This window comes from Aristolochia californica, unplaced genomic scaffold (assembly GCF_029961685.1).
Source record: "Aristolochia californica isolate CCGP_79_NKW_82.1479 unplaced genomic scaffold, dmAriCali1.0.hap1 SCAF_7, whole genome shotgun sequence".
Classification (NCBI taxonomy): domain Eukaryota; kingdom Viridiplantae; phylum Streptophyta; class Magnoliopsida; order Piperales; family Aristolochiaceae; genus Aristolochia; species Aristolochia californica.
In genome coordinates this window covers 2,829,926-2,843,320 of record NW_027182268.1, presented here as the reverse complement: position 1 = coordinate 2,843,320, position 13,395 = coordinate 2,829,926, and the positions used below count along the sequence as shown (strand labels likewise).

Genomic DNA, 13,395 nt, shown 5'->3' with positions numbered 1-13,395 from the left:
CGATCAAGCTGCAACAAAAGCATAAAAACCCACTTTGATTGATGCTATAATCAAGTATAAGGTCATAGAAACTTCATAATATTGGTGTTGGGGGTTGAATGATCAATAAATTAAAATGCATGATTGATCGACCCTCAATAGTTATTTTTACACAACAGTCTAAAATTACTAGTTTCACCAAGAAAGTTATAAATAGTGACCTAAACTCATTCATTAGCCATTATTTAGCATTTATCTACAAACCTGAACATTCAAAAAAGATTCACAGGAGCAAATTCTAAAATTACTCTTTTGCAAGAGAAAACTCGGAATTTAGTCAAATCTTTCAATCCTCTTATATTTTTCTTGGCATTCTTAATTTCTCTAAGGCTCCAAACACATTTTCATTCATGCCTAAAATCCTAAAAGCTTGGGGATACTCTAGGAGTGGCTATCTCTCCAAAGAAGGTGTAAGTTTTGCATTTTTTTATTTTTTTTATTTTCATTTTCTTTAAGAAGATTCCTAGAACCTTCATGTCTAGAATGGAATTGCCTAGTAGAGGTAGAATCTAGTTGTATTTGAACCTTTTTGAGATAGATTGGGAAGTGTACTTGGGTATTACATGTTGACTATAGGTTGCCTCCATGTTGTTTTTTTACGATAAAAAAACTTAATTGGTCTAACAACTTGAAAATCTAAGTATTTAAGATACTTCACCTTCAAGATTAAATGCATCTCAAGGTCTAAAACTTCAAGCCAAACTCAAGACCTCAAGCACCATTGAAGAACGTCTCTTCAAGAAGCACCCACAAGGAAGAAGATAACGAGAAAACTAGAGTTCAAGTCTAATAGTCAAATATCCAAACTCGGCCACTTATGTAAGAGAGTAGTTTAAACTCCCTTTCTTTAAGTACACATGTGAAATTGGAACTTTAGGTCATAATTTGTACTTAGACATGTTTAGGTCTATCATAAATATCATTTAGAACATGCTAAACCACTTAGGAAAAAAATATTCCCACGCTTTGAAAGTTAACTTTGTTGAACTGGCATTGGAATGATTGATCATCCAGAATTAGAAATATAAAGCATGATCGATCAACCATAGTTGATTGATGGATCATCCAGAACATGATCATTTCATGCTATAACGAATGACCATTATCTCACTTGGATTGATCGATCATTTCTGCCTAAGCAAACAAACTTCACATGGAACGATCAATCATCTCACCTGATTGATCGATCCGATTGAACCTTGCCAACAAGGGACATAACGCATGATCGATCATAAGAAATGCACTGATCGATCAAACTTGCATTACATAACCAGAGAGAATTTCGATTGACAGATCATCCACTGGTAAAGATCGATTAATTTAATTTTTCTAGACCAACGGTATCATATTCTATGATGTGCAAAACAGTTTGTGTAGTAATTTAACATATGCACGAAAACTCTCTGATATTTTAAACCATGCATTCTTAACTCCATGCACATTCTCAAAGCTTCAATCAGTAAGTAAAAGAACCATAAAAAGCAATAGAGAAAGGACTTATCTGCTTTGAGAGAAACTTGTTACACTTTGGTTTCTTGTTCATGTATACTTTGATTAACCAAGGTAAACAGAGAAAAAATCATGGAATCCTGACATTATTGCTCTGATACTATGTTGTTTTTCAGGATTCCACGGTAGTAATACTAATGATTCATGAGGTTAGGTAAGGAAGAAGGAAGAGAGGTGTGAAAGAGAGAATGAGAGAAAGAGAGGAAGCAAGAGGATGGCTAGAGAAGGAAGACAGAGACCAGATTAGTTGGTCATGCCAAGCCAAAATACTTGGAAAGCGGTCTCATGATTGTTGTCTCTGAAATTTCTCCACACCACTTTTCTTCTTTCCATCGCAAAGGACGATATAATTAGTTCATGAATGTTACAGCTGACCAATCTCTTCCCCTCATTATTACATTATTTCGTAATAATGTAATAATTCTTAGTCAAAATGCAAACGCCTGAAAGGCAACAGGGAATTATCCCGTCCATTTTCCTCTCGACAGTGAAGTCTCAACGGAGATGGAAGTAACTTCAACCAAAATTGTATTTATTTGATTTAACTGTTTGCAATTATAAGTGTTCTATACAATGAAGTTCTAGCTCTAAATTCCTCGATCAGTAGCCTTCAAAACGTTTTCAGATACTGTAATGGTGCGACCCTGTTGATTTATGTTTCTAATTCATTGATTTGGAATCCATTCCTGCGTCTATGCATCATGAGGTTTGATCACAGGATCCATTACTTTTGGTGTACAGTGGTACTGTATATAAAATAAAAAAGAGTTTCAGAGCTACCACATGTAGAGCAATTCGAAGTACATGAGGGTGCACTGCCTGTCTTGTCTTTTAGCATGGAACCAAACAGGCGCCGTGTAGATTCAGCACAAATCTCCAAAAGCAGATTTATTTTTTCTTCGAGGGGAAGAAAAGCGAAGCAATACAGCGTCGGAGTATTCCTTTAGACTAGCTCAGTTCAGCATCCTGGAAGTATCTTTGCCTTTGCCTGAAATAATCGATTTATTGGGCTTTTTTTCTTCGAGAATAACTATGAGCCGCCCGCCGTGCGGTCCTGTGTCTGTCCCCAATGACAGCAACGCCGTCTGGCAAATCCATGCAGAAGATTTTCTTATCTGAGAATGAATACTTGCTAAACCGAGAAAAATCATTGTATACGAAGACCCATGTCATAAAAAGAGGAAAATAGACTGTAGTTAGTGGAAGAAAACCAGGAGCGTTTTGCTTTGGAATGGGTACCCTGCCTCTTACACAAAATTTGAATTTTTACTTCCGAGTCCCGAAGAATCGAAATGTTCGGTTATATCTCCCTCAGCCTCGAATGCTTTTTTATCCTCCGTAAAGCTCCAAACACCACTTAGCCCACATATACTGTTTCAGTTTCAGTCCATCAGTACGAATATGAAGTTCTCACGTTCTTCGGCGGTAAATGATGGAGTTCTGAAAAATTCTCTAAAATCTGAAAGGCGCATCAAGCAGTTCGGAGGTAAATACTTCAAGAATCTCGAATCTGGGCCTCTTTTTGTGGTTGTGGTGGTCGTTCTGGGACTTGTTGGTTCTGGGTTATGCGAGGAATTTTCCATGGTTTCTCTTCCCTTAGGATTTAAATTTTTTGGGTACGAGAGAAACTACTTGGTATCTGAAAATGGTGTTTTTGCTTTTGGTTTTTTGCCTCATAGTAGAAAAGATGATGCTTTTGTGATTGGCATTTGGTACAATTTGAAAGTGAAAGGTGAAGAAGAACCACTTGCCGTTTGGACTGTTGGCGGAGGAATTAGAGTCTCTGAAAATTCCACATTTATGCTTTCCATGGATGGAAGTCTCACCTTGTATGACTCAAATGGTTTGCTCATGTGGAGCAGCAATACCAGAAATTTGGGAGTTCAAGATGCTAGTCTGCTGAACAATGGAAATCTGATACTCAGGGGGTTCGACCAAAATGTTGTTTGGGAGAGCTTCCGCAGCCCCACAGACACTCTTCTTCCTGGCCAGTCTACTAGCTTTCCGCAAACCCTTCAGGCCCCTTCAGAAAGCTCTGTCTCTGGTTTTTACAGTTTGGTGATTCGTGAGTCCGGCAACGTTGCTCTTGAGTGGGACCACAATATCACGTACTGGAGCAGCAATTTAAGCCCATCCAGTGGACCTAAAATAGCAAGATTCGATGCTAATGGGACCTTTGCATTGCTTGATGCTTCGAGTCAAATTCTTTGGTCCCGTTCAAGTAAGGATTTTAGAGACCCTTCTGTGAATCTTAGGCATCTAAAAATTGATGCCGATGGAAACTTGAGAATTTATTCATGGGATATTGCGTTTCAGACATGGAGAGTTGGTTGGCAAGCTGTTGAAAATCAGTGCAATGTTTTTGGTTCATGTGGTCTATTTAGTGTATGTAGTTATAATAACACTGGCCCTGTGTGTGATTGCCTTGTTAAGGATTCCTTCCACTTTGGGTCGCCTAAAGCTTTGGGGTCTTATGGGTGCAAAAAAATGGTTGATTTAGGGAACTGTAAGATGGGCACAAGCATGCTGGTTCTACAACAGACTGTATTATATGGGCTATATCCTCCTCATGATGTCGATATTATGTTAAGTGCTGATGCCTGTAAAAGATATTGTTCAAATGACAGGTCATGTTTTGCTGCAACTGCAAAAAATGATGGTTCAGGCCTTTGTACCATCAAAAGAACAGGTTTTATCAGTGGATATCAGTATTCTTCTCTGTCATCAGTCTCTTTCTTGAAAGTATGTTTGGTTCCTCAAGCTGTCTCTGCCCATCAAGCAACCAAATTTCCTAATGACTCATCAACACCATCAGCTAAACAAGTATCTAAAGGTATTCGAAAGGGTTTTCTCATTCCTATTGCTCTATTGTTTATTATAACTGCATCTGTTTTTCTTGCAATGGAAATGGTCGTAGTATGGTTCTTGTATAAGAGAAGGCAAATTAAGTCTCAATGGAGGGTTCCTCTCCAAAAGGATGCTTTGATGAATCCTCATTATAGGACTCTGATTAGGTTATCCTTTGAAGAAGTGAAAGATCTAACAAACAACTTCTCGGATCCGGTCAGTCCAAATGTATTCAAAGGGGTTCTTCCGAACCATACTATGGTGGTGGCTAAGGTACTAAATGATGTTGTGGTGACAGAGAGGGAGTTTCGCCTGGTTGTTTCAACTCTAGGTGGCACTCACCATAGAAACCTCGTACAGCTTAAGGGCTTCTGTTTTGAACCCAAACACAAGATTCTAATTTATGAATATGTTGCAAATGGCTCTCTTGATCAATGGCTATTTAACACAGGTGAGGACCAAAACAAGGCCAGTTGGCAAGAAAAGTTAGAGATCTCTGTTGGGGTGGCTAGGGCTATTGCCTATTTACATGCAGAATGCCGCCAATGCATTGCTCATGGAAATTTGAAGCTTGAGAACATACTACTTGATGAAAAATTGACTGCTAAAGTGACAAATTTTGGGATAAAGAGCTTATGGGGAAACAAGACAACTTCATCAGAGACTCTACCTGAGAGAGATGTTTACATGTTCGGAGAGATGCTGCTACAAATTATTACAGGCAAGAAGGGTGATATTGAAGAGACTAGGTATTCTGTGCTATATGAACTGTGTCAAGAGGGCCACTTGAGTAGTATTACTGACTCTGTTCATGTGGAGAGGGGTAGCATGCAGTCGGATCTAGTGGAAAGAGCAATCAGGATTGCATTTTGGTGCTTACAGGATCAACCATTTCTTAGACCCTCCATGGGAGAAGTAGTCAAGGTTCTAGAAGGTTCTCTTCATGTAGACAAACCACCAGTATATTCTGCTTTCAGGGCCAAAGGAAGTCAGAAAGCCAAGGTAGAAACAGAGATTGTGGAGGTAGCTTCATGATTCTAGTAGTTGTTGTTAAAGAGCTGTGACTAACCTGTTGTTGTTAGAGTTTTACATGCAAAATCTTTTCCATCTGTGGATCATTGAAGCAAAACTGCATTGCAGTTTTGTCGAGGATCCAAAGATTCTTAATTTTGTACAAAATCTTGATATTGAAATTAATACAGGATTCACAACGGTCATATTGGGGAAGTTTTTCAAACAAGTGATCTTCTCTTATGGATGTTTTGATTTTTCGCTATATAAATGTCATAGAAAGCTATTTCAGACTAGTGATCTTCTGTCATTAACGTTGTGGGTTTCCACCACATGCAGTTATAGAACACAATAACATACACGATCTCATTCAGGGATGAGTAGCTTCTGTTGCTATGTCATGAGAGCTGGTTGCTTTGGCTCGGAGCCTTTCTTGGGTACATGAGAAAGCAGTGCTCAGATACAGTCGATCTTTACTACCCTTCACAGTTACCTTCAAGGTCTCCTTGCTGACTGGTGGAAGGTTAAAAGGGTCTGATTAATTTGAAATCTTTTGAATGCTCCCAAGTATGTATTTTGGTGTTTGGTGTAGAGGGTTTAACATCTGAAACAAGGCAAAATGAATCTGTTCGACTTTTTTCCTCTTTGTTTCGGTTTTGTAGGAAAATATGCCTTCAACCACTCGTAGGATTTCAAACCACATATGATGGCTGTCTTTGTGATGTCGTGGTGACGTCCTGGGAAAACGACGACAATTCATGTCATTTTTTGCTTTCAAGTCGCAACAAAAGATGTAGGGGAACTAGGAAGGAGGTAGACTTTAATGGCTTCCTGACTGCAAAACCCACATAATGAACAACAGGTAAGGGAGGAGGATTTTCTTTGGGAAACATTTTTTCCCAAAACCTCATCATTTGCAATTGTGTAGTAGGGTAGTGAGTGCTACTCGTAGTTTGCCTCCAATTGGCCTGATGTTTATGACTTCTCGCCATATTGGTCGCGAGGAAGCTGTCAAAATGGGAAGAAACGGGAAATAATATCTCAAATGAACACCTGGAACGTGTAGCCCACTTCGGTGGCAAATATAACCCGGGAACTTTTGGCCGAGGAATCAGAATTTCTGAAGGAAATTAGGAAACTCTCCGAAAGAAAATAAAAGAAAAGAGAGTCATTTGGGGGTTAGTGCACTTTGAAAGTGCAGGTGGAGGACAAGACACTGGTCATTAGCCGGGAGAGGAAGAGAGGAGGAGGAGGACGTCAAGTATATAAAGATGGAAAGGAGAGTAGGGAAGCACTCAAGGAAATTTCAGCTACCCGACAATGCCAAACACTGAAGCCAGGGTTTGCTGTTTCTCAGGACGGGAGTCCTGACGGTGACGGTTGGGTTATTTTTTCTGTGTGTTGCTCTTGTTTTGTTCGTGTTTCTTCGTTGTAAAAGAGAAGGACAAAATGCCATTACTTTTTAAGACGTTAAATGTTTCCACTGTAGCCATTAACGTAGCTTGGTCTCTCTCTAATAATTTTACTTCAGAATCCAACTTTCCAAGCACACTAACAAACCCTTTTTTGCTCTTAAGTTTTTCTCATTGTATTGAAAGAATAATTTTCTTTAGGTTTAATGAATTCCACCCTAGCCATTAACGTACTTTGATCTCTTTCTCTAATAATTTTACTTTAGATTCCAACTTTCCAGCTACACTAACAATCAATCTGATAAAATTAAGGAACAAAAAGCTGCAAAGAGTTACAGCTGGAAGACCCATATGAAAGCTTTGAATTGAAATTGGAGCTTCTCCCACTTATGAGGTCTGATTTATTCTCTCTCTCTCTCTCTATTTATTATTTATCACTGGGGAAGCTTATTAAGTTTGCAGTACTGGTAATCCTTGTACTTCTTAGTCTTGTATTTAGCGGGGTTTTCGTCGGTAACAAGCTCTGGCAGGGGGCCGACCACCATCTCCGGCGGCGGCGAGCAGAAAACAGGCCACGACATCCTCGTCTTCTCCTTGTTCACTGTGGTCCTGTGTAGCACACTCTTGTACTTACCATTGCTCAGTATCTGAAACACAAGAAGAAAAAAAAAACCCATCAAAACCCAGTTCCTTATTTGTTTAACAACAGCCTTTGGAGTGTAGAAGACGAACCTCAATCTGGTCACCAATGTGGACAATAAGAGCATTAGGGATGTACTTGGCATCAAACCAGTGATCATCTTTGAAGACTTGAAGGCCTGGGACTTCATTGGGCACCAAGATTGTCACAGCTGACATATCAGTGTGGTCAACCACCCCCAGAGCCAAATCAGGCCTAGGGCAGGGAGGGTAGTAGTTGATCTTCAACAGGTAGACCAAGTCCTCCCCACCCACGGCGCCCTTTAGGACACCCCCTTCCAGTCCTAGCCCCAGTGAGAGACTGTTGAGCAGCTTGTCCAACACCAATCTCATGTACTTGGCATACTCTTCATTCGCCTCCCTGCAGGTGTTGAAAAAAAATTAAATCGGGGAAATCTGCATCAAGACTGTTGGGAAGGAAGGAGAGGAGAAGTACTGAAAACACACCTGTAAGAAGGAGGGTTGTTTGGCCAGACGCTGTAGTTGATGCGGGAAGCCGGCCAGATGTTGTGGAAGAGAAAATCCACCCAAGCCTTCTTCCCTCCCAAATCCTTCTGCAGCTTCGTCCCATACCCTTCCAGAGTGTCGGCGTCGGGCTTTATCGCGTAAGCCTCCTTCTCCTCCTGGGGGAGTTCGAAGAACTCCTTCCCGACACGCTGCAGCTTCTGGATAAGCTCCTCCGGAATCCCATGATTGATCAGCTGGAAGATGCCCCACTCAGAGCTCGCCTTGGCCATCTCCTCCACCAGGCGGTCCTGGTTGGGTTCGGAGAAGTCGATGGTGGGGATTGCCGGGATGGGGCCGTGGAAGGTGGTGGTGCCGGGACGTTCGTGCTCCGACCGGATGAACTCGGGGGGAATCATGTCTTTGGAGAACGCAGCAACGGACTGGACCCTCTCGACCTCTGCCATTGTTGCCTATCGAGGGTGCTGAGTACCGCACCGAAGGGGATCAAGAGACGTCGGCGGGTGATGCGATGACTGAGCTCAAGTTGCTTTTATGGGAGGGAGAAGATGAGGGGTAAAGAGAGAAATATGGGAGAGAGGGGGAGAAAATTGACGTGGGAGAAGATAGTTCACTGGAGGCACCAACCACCATTGGGTGTTAGCCGCTTCAGTAATTTAAATAAATAATCTTAAGCGTTTTTCTTTTGTGAAGCAGGTTTTGGCCTTTCTAGATTCTAGAGAAAGGTTTGACAGGTGATGATTTCTGGAAAAGGATCCATCAACGACTCCCCGACTGAATATTAAACACAAGTAATGAACCAAAAGTCACAGAACTCCACCTCGCGCGCAATGATCTTAAACCAACTCAGTTATTTGAACCATACTAATTAGTTAGGTCAGATTCATAAGGGTGATGATGTGATTTACAATAAGATTAGGTTTTGAGTAGAAACTCCAACGGGTGGTGGGTCGTCAGGGTCGAAGCTCACACTCCAATTACTCTCCAAATCGGTAGAATCAACATCGCCTTCAATGATGGAAGAAGAGGCCAGAAATCAGAATTTAGCTTTCTGGGCAATGTCCAAAACTCTTTTTTAGCTATGAAAACTCTTTTTTTTTTTTCTGCTCGTCTTGTAGCCCAATACAGCGGAGACTTGAAAGTTGAAACAGAACCATCTACAGACAGCCATGTAGTAAATAAACAAAACACGCATGATAAAGAAGCGTAAAAGAGAGTAGTTTATTTCATTTCTTGTGAAAGTCGTGCTCGACTGTAGTCCAACAAAAGTCCCAGAAATATGAAATCATCACTCGGAAAAACTACTTGGATATATGAATTTAATACTGGAGTAACATGCAGGACAGGAGTTTTAGCCGTTGATAGGGAACCTGGGTTGCATTTTAGCCTCCGCAGCAGGAGCCGCATGCAGGAAGTGAACCTGAAAACGGAGTTTGGCGTTTAACTGCATGTTTATATTCCAAGAAAACAAACGAGAACTTGGCAGATAAAAATTTGGAAATTACTTACTGTGGTCAATACCGCGGACATTATCTAGTCCACGAGGTGGACCACGAGGTCCACCACCATATGGACCACTTCCAGGACCTCCTCCTGGACCACCATCCCATTTCTTGCTAGAACCCGAGCTTCTCTTGTAAGCATCGGACTTTTCCATCTAAACACATAACAAATACAAGGTAGCAAAAATGTACTCTGTACAAATAACTAGAAAAAATGATTTTAAAAATCTGATAAAAACTGAGCAAAATGAATAACATTGAATTCATACCGAGAACATTGTCATAAAGAAGACACTGATAAAGTTGATGATGGACCAGAAGAAATCAGTAATTGTACTCACGCGCCAGATAGATCTCTTGGATTTTACAACACCTGGCATTTTGATATTTAGAAACAAGAAAGACCAGCAAAATTTGCATGCTACAGTTCTATTTCTTTCACCCACATCAAGCCAGGAACGTAAGGAACAAGTACAATATGAGCTCCTTTTGTACAGTAGCAACAAATAACTATGCCAACTAGAGATGTTTTGGAACATGACACTTAAGATACACCTATGCTGAAAAATTTATTTTTTACATTTTTCTGGTAACTGATGAAAAAGAGGCAGTACATGACAGATTTAACTATATAGCTTTTTTCCTTTTTTATGAGAGTACACATATATATATATATATATGTGTGTGTGTGTGTGTATGTATAGAAACGAGTTTGGACCTATGTTCATAGAAGTTAAGTGCAGCCACTTCTTTATTTAACTACTAAAATTTGAATTGAATGATTTAAAGGTTACTTGTTCTTATTCTACATTTTTTATAATTTTTCATTTGTTAGACATCTATTATTTGTCATCCACCTATCTATCCATCTACTATATCTATTATCTAATGCAAGACTATTTACATAAAACAGGTACATAGGAAACTTAAGTCATTCATAGGGAAATGCTCTCTATAGTAATTACATGGCCAAAAAGGCTAAAAATTGATGAAGCCTACAATACATAAGACTATTTTTCAAGCATGATAATGCAGCCACCCGAGTATGACAACAATATGCACAACTTAATTGGAGGAAATAAAGTCTTGCCAAAATACACATTCATCTGTCACGCAGATAAATATCATTTACAGTTTTTCCATTTCTTCTCCCCTTTAGGGTTACAGAGCAGCGGAACACACAAATCTTGATAGAGTAAATGATCCTCAATCTGCATTATATTTCAGTGTCCAGTATCTTTACTAAAACTTGCAGCACATAAATTTAGCCATACCCTGTCTTGCCTCCATACGTTTAGCTTGTAACCAATCATCTCCATATTTCTTAATAAACTTATAGAGTCACAAACCACAAACACCAGTATTTTCACTAAAATTTGCAGCACATAAATTTAACCCTACTTCAGATTTGCCTCCATACGTTTAGCTTGTAACCAATCATCTCCATATTTCTTAATAAACTTATAGAGTCACAAACCACAAACACCAGTATTTTCACTAAAACTTGCAGCACATAAATTTAACCCTACTCCAGATTTGCCTCCACTCTTTTAGTTTGTTACAAATCATCTCCATATTTCTTAATAAATTTATAAAGCCACAAACAAAAAACATCAAAAGAGTCTCTTGTATATGACGAATTATTAGTTAACAGGTGATAAGTCAATGGTAAGTCTGAAACTAATCATTTGTGTAAGTCCACTAGCTCACAGATACAATTTCATCTCCGCTACTGTATTCAAACCACTTAACACATCTGGCATAATTTTTCTTCCTAAAACCCACAGAGGTCCCTACACTTTCACAAAATTGACAAAAACAATGTAAGTCTTTCATTAACTTGCTTGTTCAAGAAGGTTCTCCACCTAGTTGAGAAAAGAAGAGGTTCCAACACCTTCATTTGGTAATGATCTTTCCAATGAGAACTCCCTAATGATCACAATAACTAGCACTCTGATTACTTTTTGCTTTTGAAAATGACTCTTACCACCTTTTTTTTTTTTTTGAAAGGTGATTCTGACTATATTTAACATGATCTCTTGTTCTCTACCTTAATTTTGCTAGTGCACAAAAATCTTTTTACTGCAGATGCTATCCCTCATTAATTGTATAGATCATCAGATGCTCTAAAGTTTAATTTCTTAGAATGATTAAGGCTCTACTTTTGGCTTTTCTTTTCTTGTTCTTTCTAAGTCCATGCCTGCATTCCTACCACACTCTAAATCAAGTATTAATTGCTTCCCTAGATAGCTTATTGAACATCAAATTCCACCACCATGATTCTTTATTTACTTATCTTTCCATTTCAATTCACCATGTTTATCTATTGCATGTGATCTTCCTTTTTCACATAAATGGATTTCATAAGCCAAGCAAGTTCTGCTGCATGGTGACGGTATATCATAAATCTATGCCATGTTATGTGGGCTATGGGGCTAAGCTAAGGGTATGGGAATCAAGTTGAATCAGCCAGTATAAGATGAGTTTAATGGCTTAGAGTTTTATATATAGGTACCAAGCACTGCCCAATAAACATAATAGTCATCCAGCAGAAGATCGGGGAGTAAGCTAGACCTACACTGGACCCACTCTGCAGTCAAAGTGAAGAACATGTCATAAACGTAATTAATATATTTTTTAAAACCTCTTTTTCTCATGGCAGGCATCATAAAAGGGGATTGATATTTCCTTGAAATGCAGGTTCTCTTTTAAAAAGTAGTTTTTCATCCTCCTAACATAGACTAATAAATATAAAATGATTTTCAACTCATACAATGCTTCACATAACAAAACCAAACAGAGAAATAAATCCCCTGAAAATAACAAAATAAAAAAAGAATGGGGATGTTCTCCCTCTCAAGGACAGACTTTCAACTCCATGGACAGGGGATTTCACCCTCAACGTGGATGACATCATACCACTTAAGTGGAATGAGTTTCCTATAACAGGACAGAGATCCTTTTCCTCAGCAGCTACCGTTTCAATCAAATGATCTGATTTTCCCAAAATACTGCTGCAGCATGAACAGATATTCGTCTTAAACGCCAAAGGGAAAAGGTCTCATGTTTCTTCTAAAGTTTCATCCTGGATTTCTAATGTACAAATTACAAAGGTCTCATGATAATAATTTCGCATCTGAGCCAGGTCACAAATCTGAAAATACACAATAACATTTCCTAAGAACAGTTCATTTAAAATGCTGTCAGCAACCCAAACAGGATTTCCAAATGAAGCACGATAACTTGGGAAGAACCGGACAGCAAAGAAAATTATAATCTGCGAAGAGCTTCAAGTCTTAATTCATAAATAGCTCTTTGAAGAACGAAATGAAATATAAAACATCTTTCATACTATAATCATCAAACGTAATCCAACGCCTTGGAGGAGGACAGTTCAACAAATTAAAACAACACCCAATACCGCCTCAAAAAGCTCAAAGAGAAACCCTAATTCGAGTTGGGGGTAAACACTTACATTAAGTATCAGGCAAAGATCAGATGGAAGAAAGGGAACCTAAATTTGTAGCGGGAGATGACTAACGAGATAAAATTTCAAAGTTAGAAAAGCCTTTCAAATCGATTTTGAAAAGAAAACAGAAGGAATTCTTGTCAGAACCTTTTTCTACGTACGCCATGAGAGTTCAGCCGATGATGTCGATGAGACGGTTCTCTCCAAAAAGAAGAAAATGAGATAAGCTTTAACGCCTGAATGGTCCGCGAAAGTTCTACGGAAACTTCAGTTCGCGGGTTGACCCAGCGGAGAACTCCCAAACAACGGTTTTACGGTTTTACCCCTGGAATAAAATTTCAAAGGATTCTAGTTCATGGCTCACAGAATGGACCACTGTACCGAATCCAAATCGAAGCCCCATGGTCCAAAACAAATCAGACATCCAGAGCCAAACGTAGCC

The 13,395-nt window shown here is 39.4% G+C and overlaps 3 protein-coding genes across 5 annotated transcripts; 1 reads left to right on the top strand and 2 right to left on the bottom strand.

Annotated features, from left to right (window-relative positions):
- Positions 1–2,725: 2,725 nt before the first annotated feature.
- On the top strand, positions 2,726–5,613 carry LOC137937042 (G-type lectin S-receptor-like serine/threonine-protein kinase SD3-1). 2 transcript variants are annotated; one of them, XM_068782073.1, is made up of 2 exons: positions 2,726–4,381; positions 4,847–5,613. In XM_068782073.1, exons 1-2 carry the CDS (start codon positions 2,950–2,952, stop codon positions 5,428–5,430), a joined length of 2,016 nt encoding a protein of 671 aa, XP_068638174.1. In that variant the 5' UTR covers positions 2,726–2,949; the 3' UTR covers positions 5,431–5,613. The 2 variants fall into 2 exon arrangements, with proteins under 2 accessions (XP_068638174.1, XP_068638173.1); XM_068782072.1 differs by having other exon boundaries at positions 2,726–5,613.
- Positions 5,614–7,120: 1,507 nt separating this feature from the next.
- Positions 7,121–8,595, bottom strand: LOC137937353 (flavonol synthase/flavanone 3-hydroxylase-like). Its single transcript, XM_068782421.1, has 3 exons — positions 7,965–8,595; positions 7,551–7,878; positions 7,121–7,465 (listed from the first exon to the last, which is right to left on the bottom strand). The coding sequence occupies exons 1-3, from the start codon at positions 8,426–8,428 to the stop codon at positions 7,253–7,255; spliced, it is 1,005 nt and encodes a 334-aa protein (XP_068638522.1). The 5' UTR covers positions 8,429–8,595; the 3' UTR covers positions 7,121–7,252.
- Positions 8,596–9,176: 581 nt separating this feature from the next.
- LOC137937147 (uncharacterized) lies at positions 9,177–13,207 on the bottom strand. 2 transcript variants are annotated; one of them, XM_068782225.1, is made up of 4 exons: positions 13,101–13,207; positions 9,754–9,857; positions 9,492–9,639; positions 9,177–9,402 (listed from the first exon to the last, which is right to left on the bottom strand). In XM_068782225.1, the coding sequence occupies exons 1-4, from the start codon at positions 13,117–13,119 to the stop codon at positions 9,365–9,367; spliced, it is 309 nt and encodes a 102-aa protein (XP_068638326.1). In that variant the 5' UTR covers positions 13,120–13,207; the 3' UTR covers positions 9,177–9,364. The 2 variants fall into 2 exon arrangements, with proteins under 2 accessions (XP_068638326.1, XP_068638327.1); XM_068782226.1 differs by having other exon boundaries at positions 13,115–13,201.
- Positions 13,208–13,395: the final 188 nt, after the last annotated feature.

Excerpts from the sequence above, each read along its gene's own strand:
- LOC137937042 (XM_068782072.1), top strand. The coding sequence starts at position 2,950 with ATGAAGTTCTCACGTTCTTCGGCGGTAAATGATGGAGTTCTGAAAAAT.
- LOC137937353 (XM_068782421.1), bottom strand. The coding sequence starts at position 8,428 with ATGGCAGAGGTCGAGAGGGTCCAGTCCGTTGCTGCGTTCTCCAAAGAC. Across the intron at positions 7,879-7,964 it reads AACAACCCTCCTTCTTACAG|GGAGGCGAATGAAGAGTATG; the intron begins GTGTGTTTTCAG and ends CAACACCTGCAG. Across the intron at positions 7,466-7,550 it reads ACATTGGTGACCAGATTGAG|ATACTGAGCAATGGTAAGTA; the intron begins GTTCGTCTTCTA and ends CTTGTGTTTCAG.
- LOC137937147 (XM_068782225.1), bottom strand. Across the intron at positions 9,640-9,753 it reads TCTTTATGACAATGTTCTCG|ATGGAAAAGTCCGATGCTTA; the intron begins GTATGAATTCAA and ends TTATGTGTTTAG. Across the intron at positions 9,403-9,491 it reads TGTCCGCGGTATTGACCACA|GTTCACTTCCTGCATGCGGC; the intron begins GTAAGTAATTTC and ends CTCCGTTTTCAG.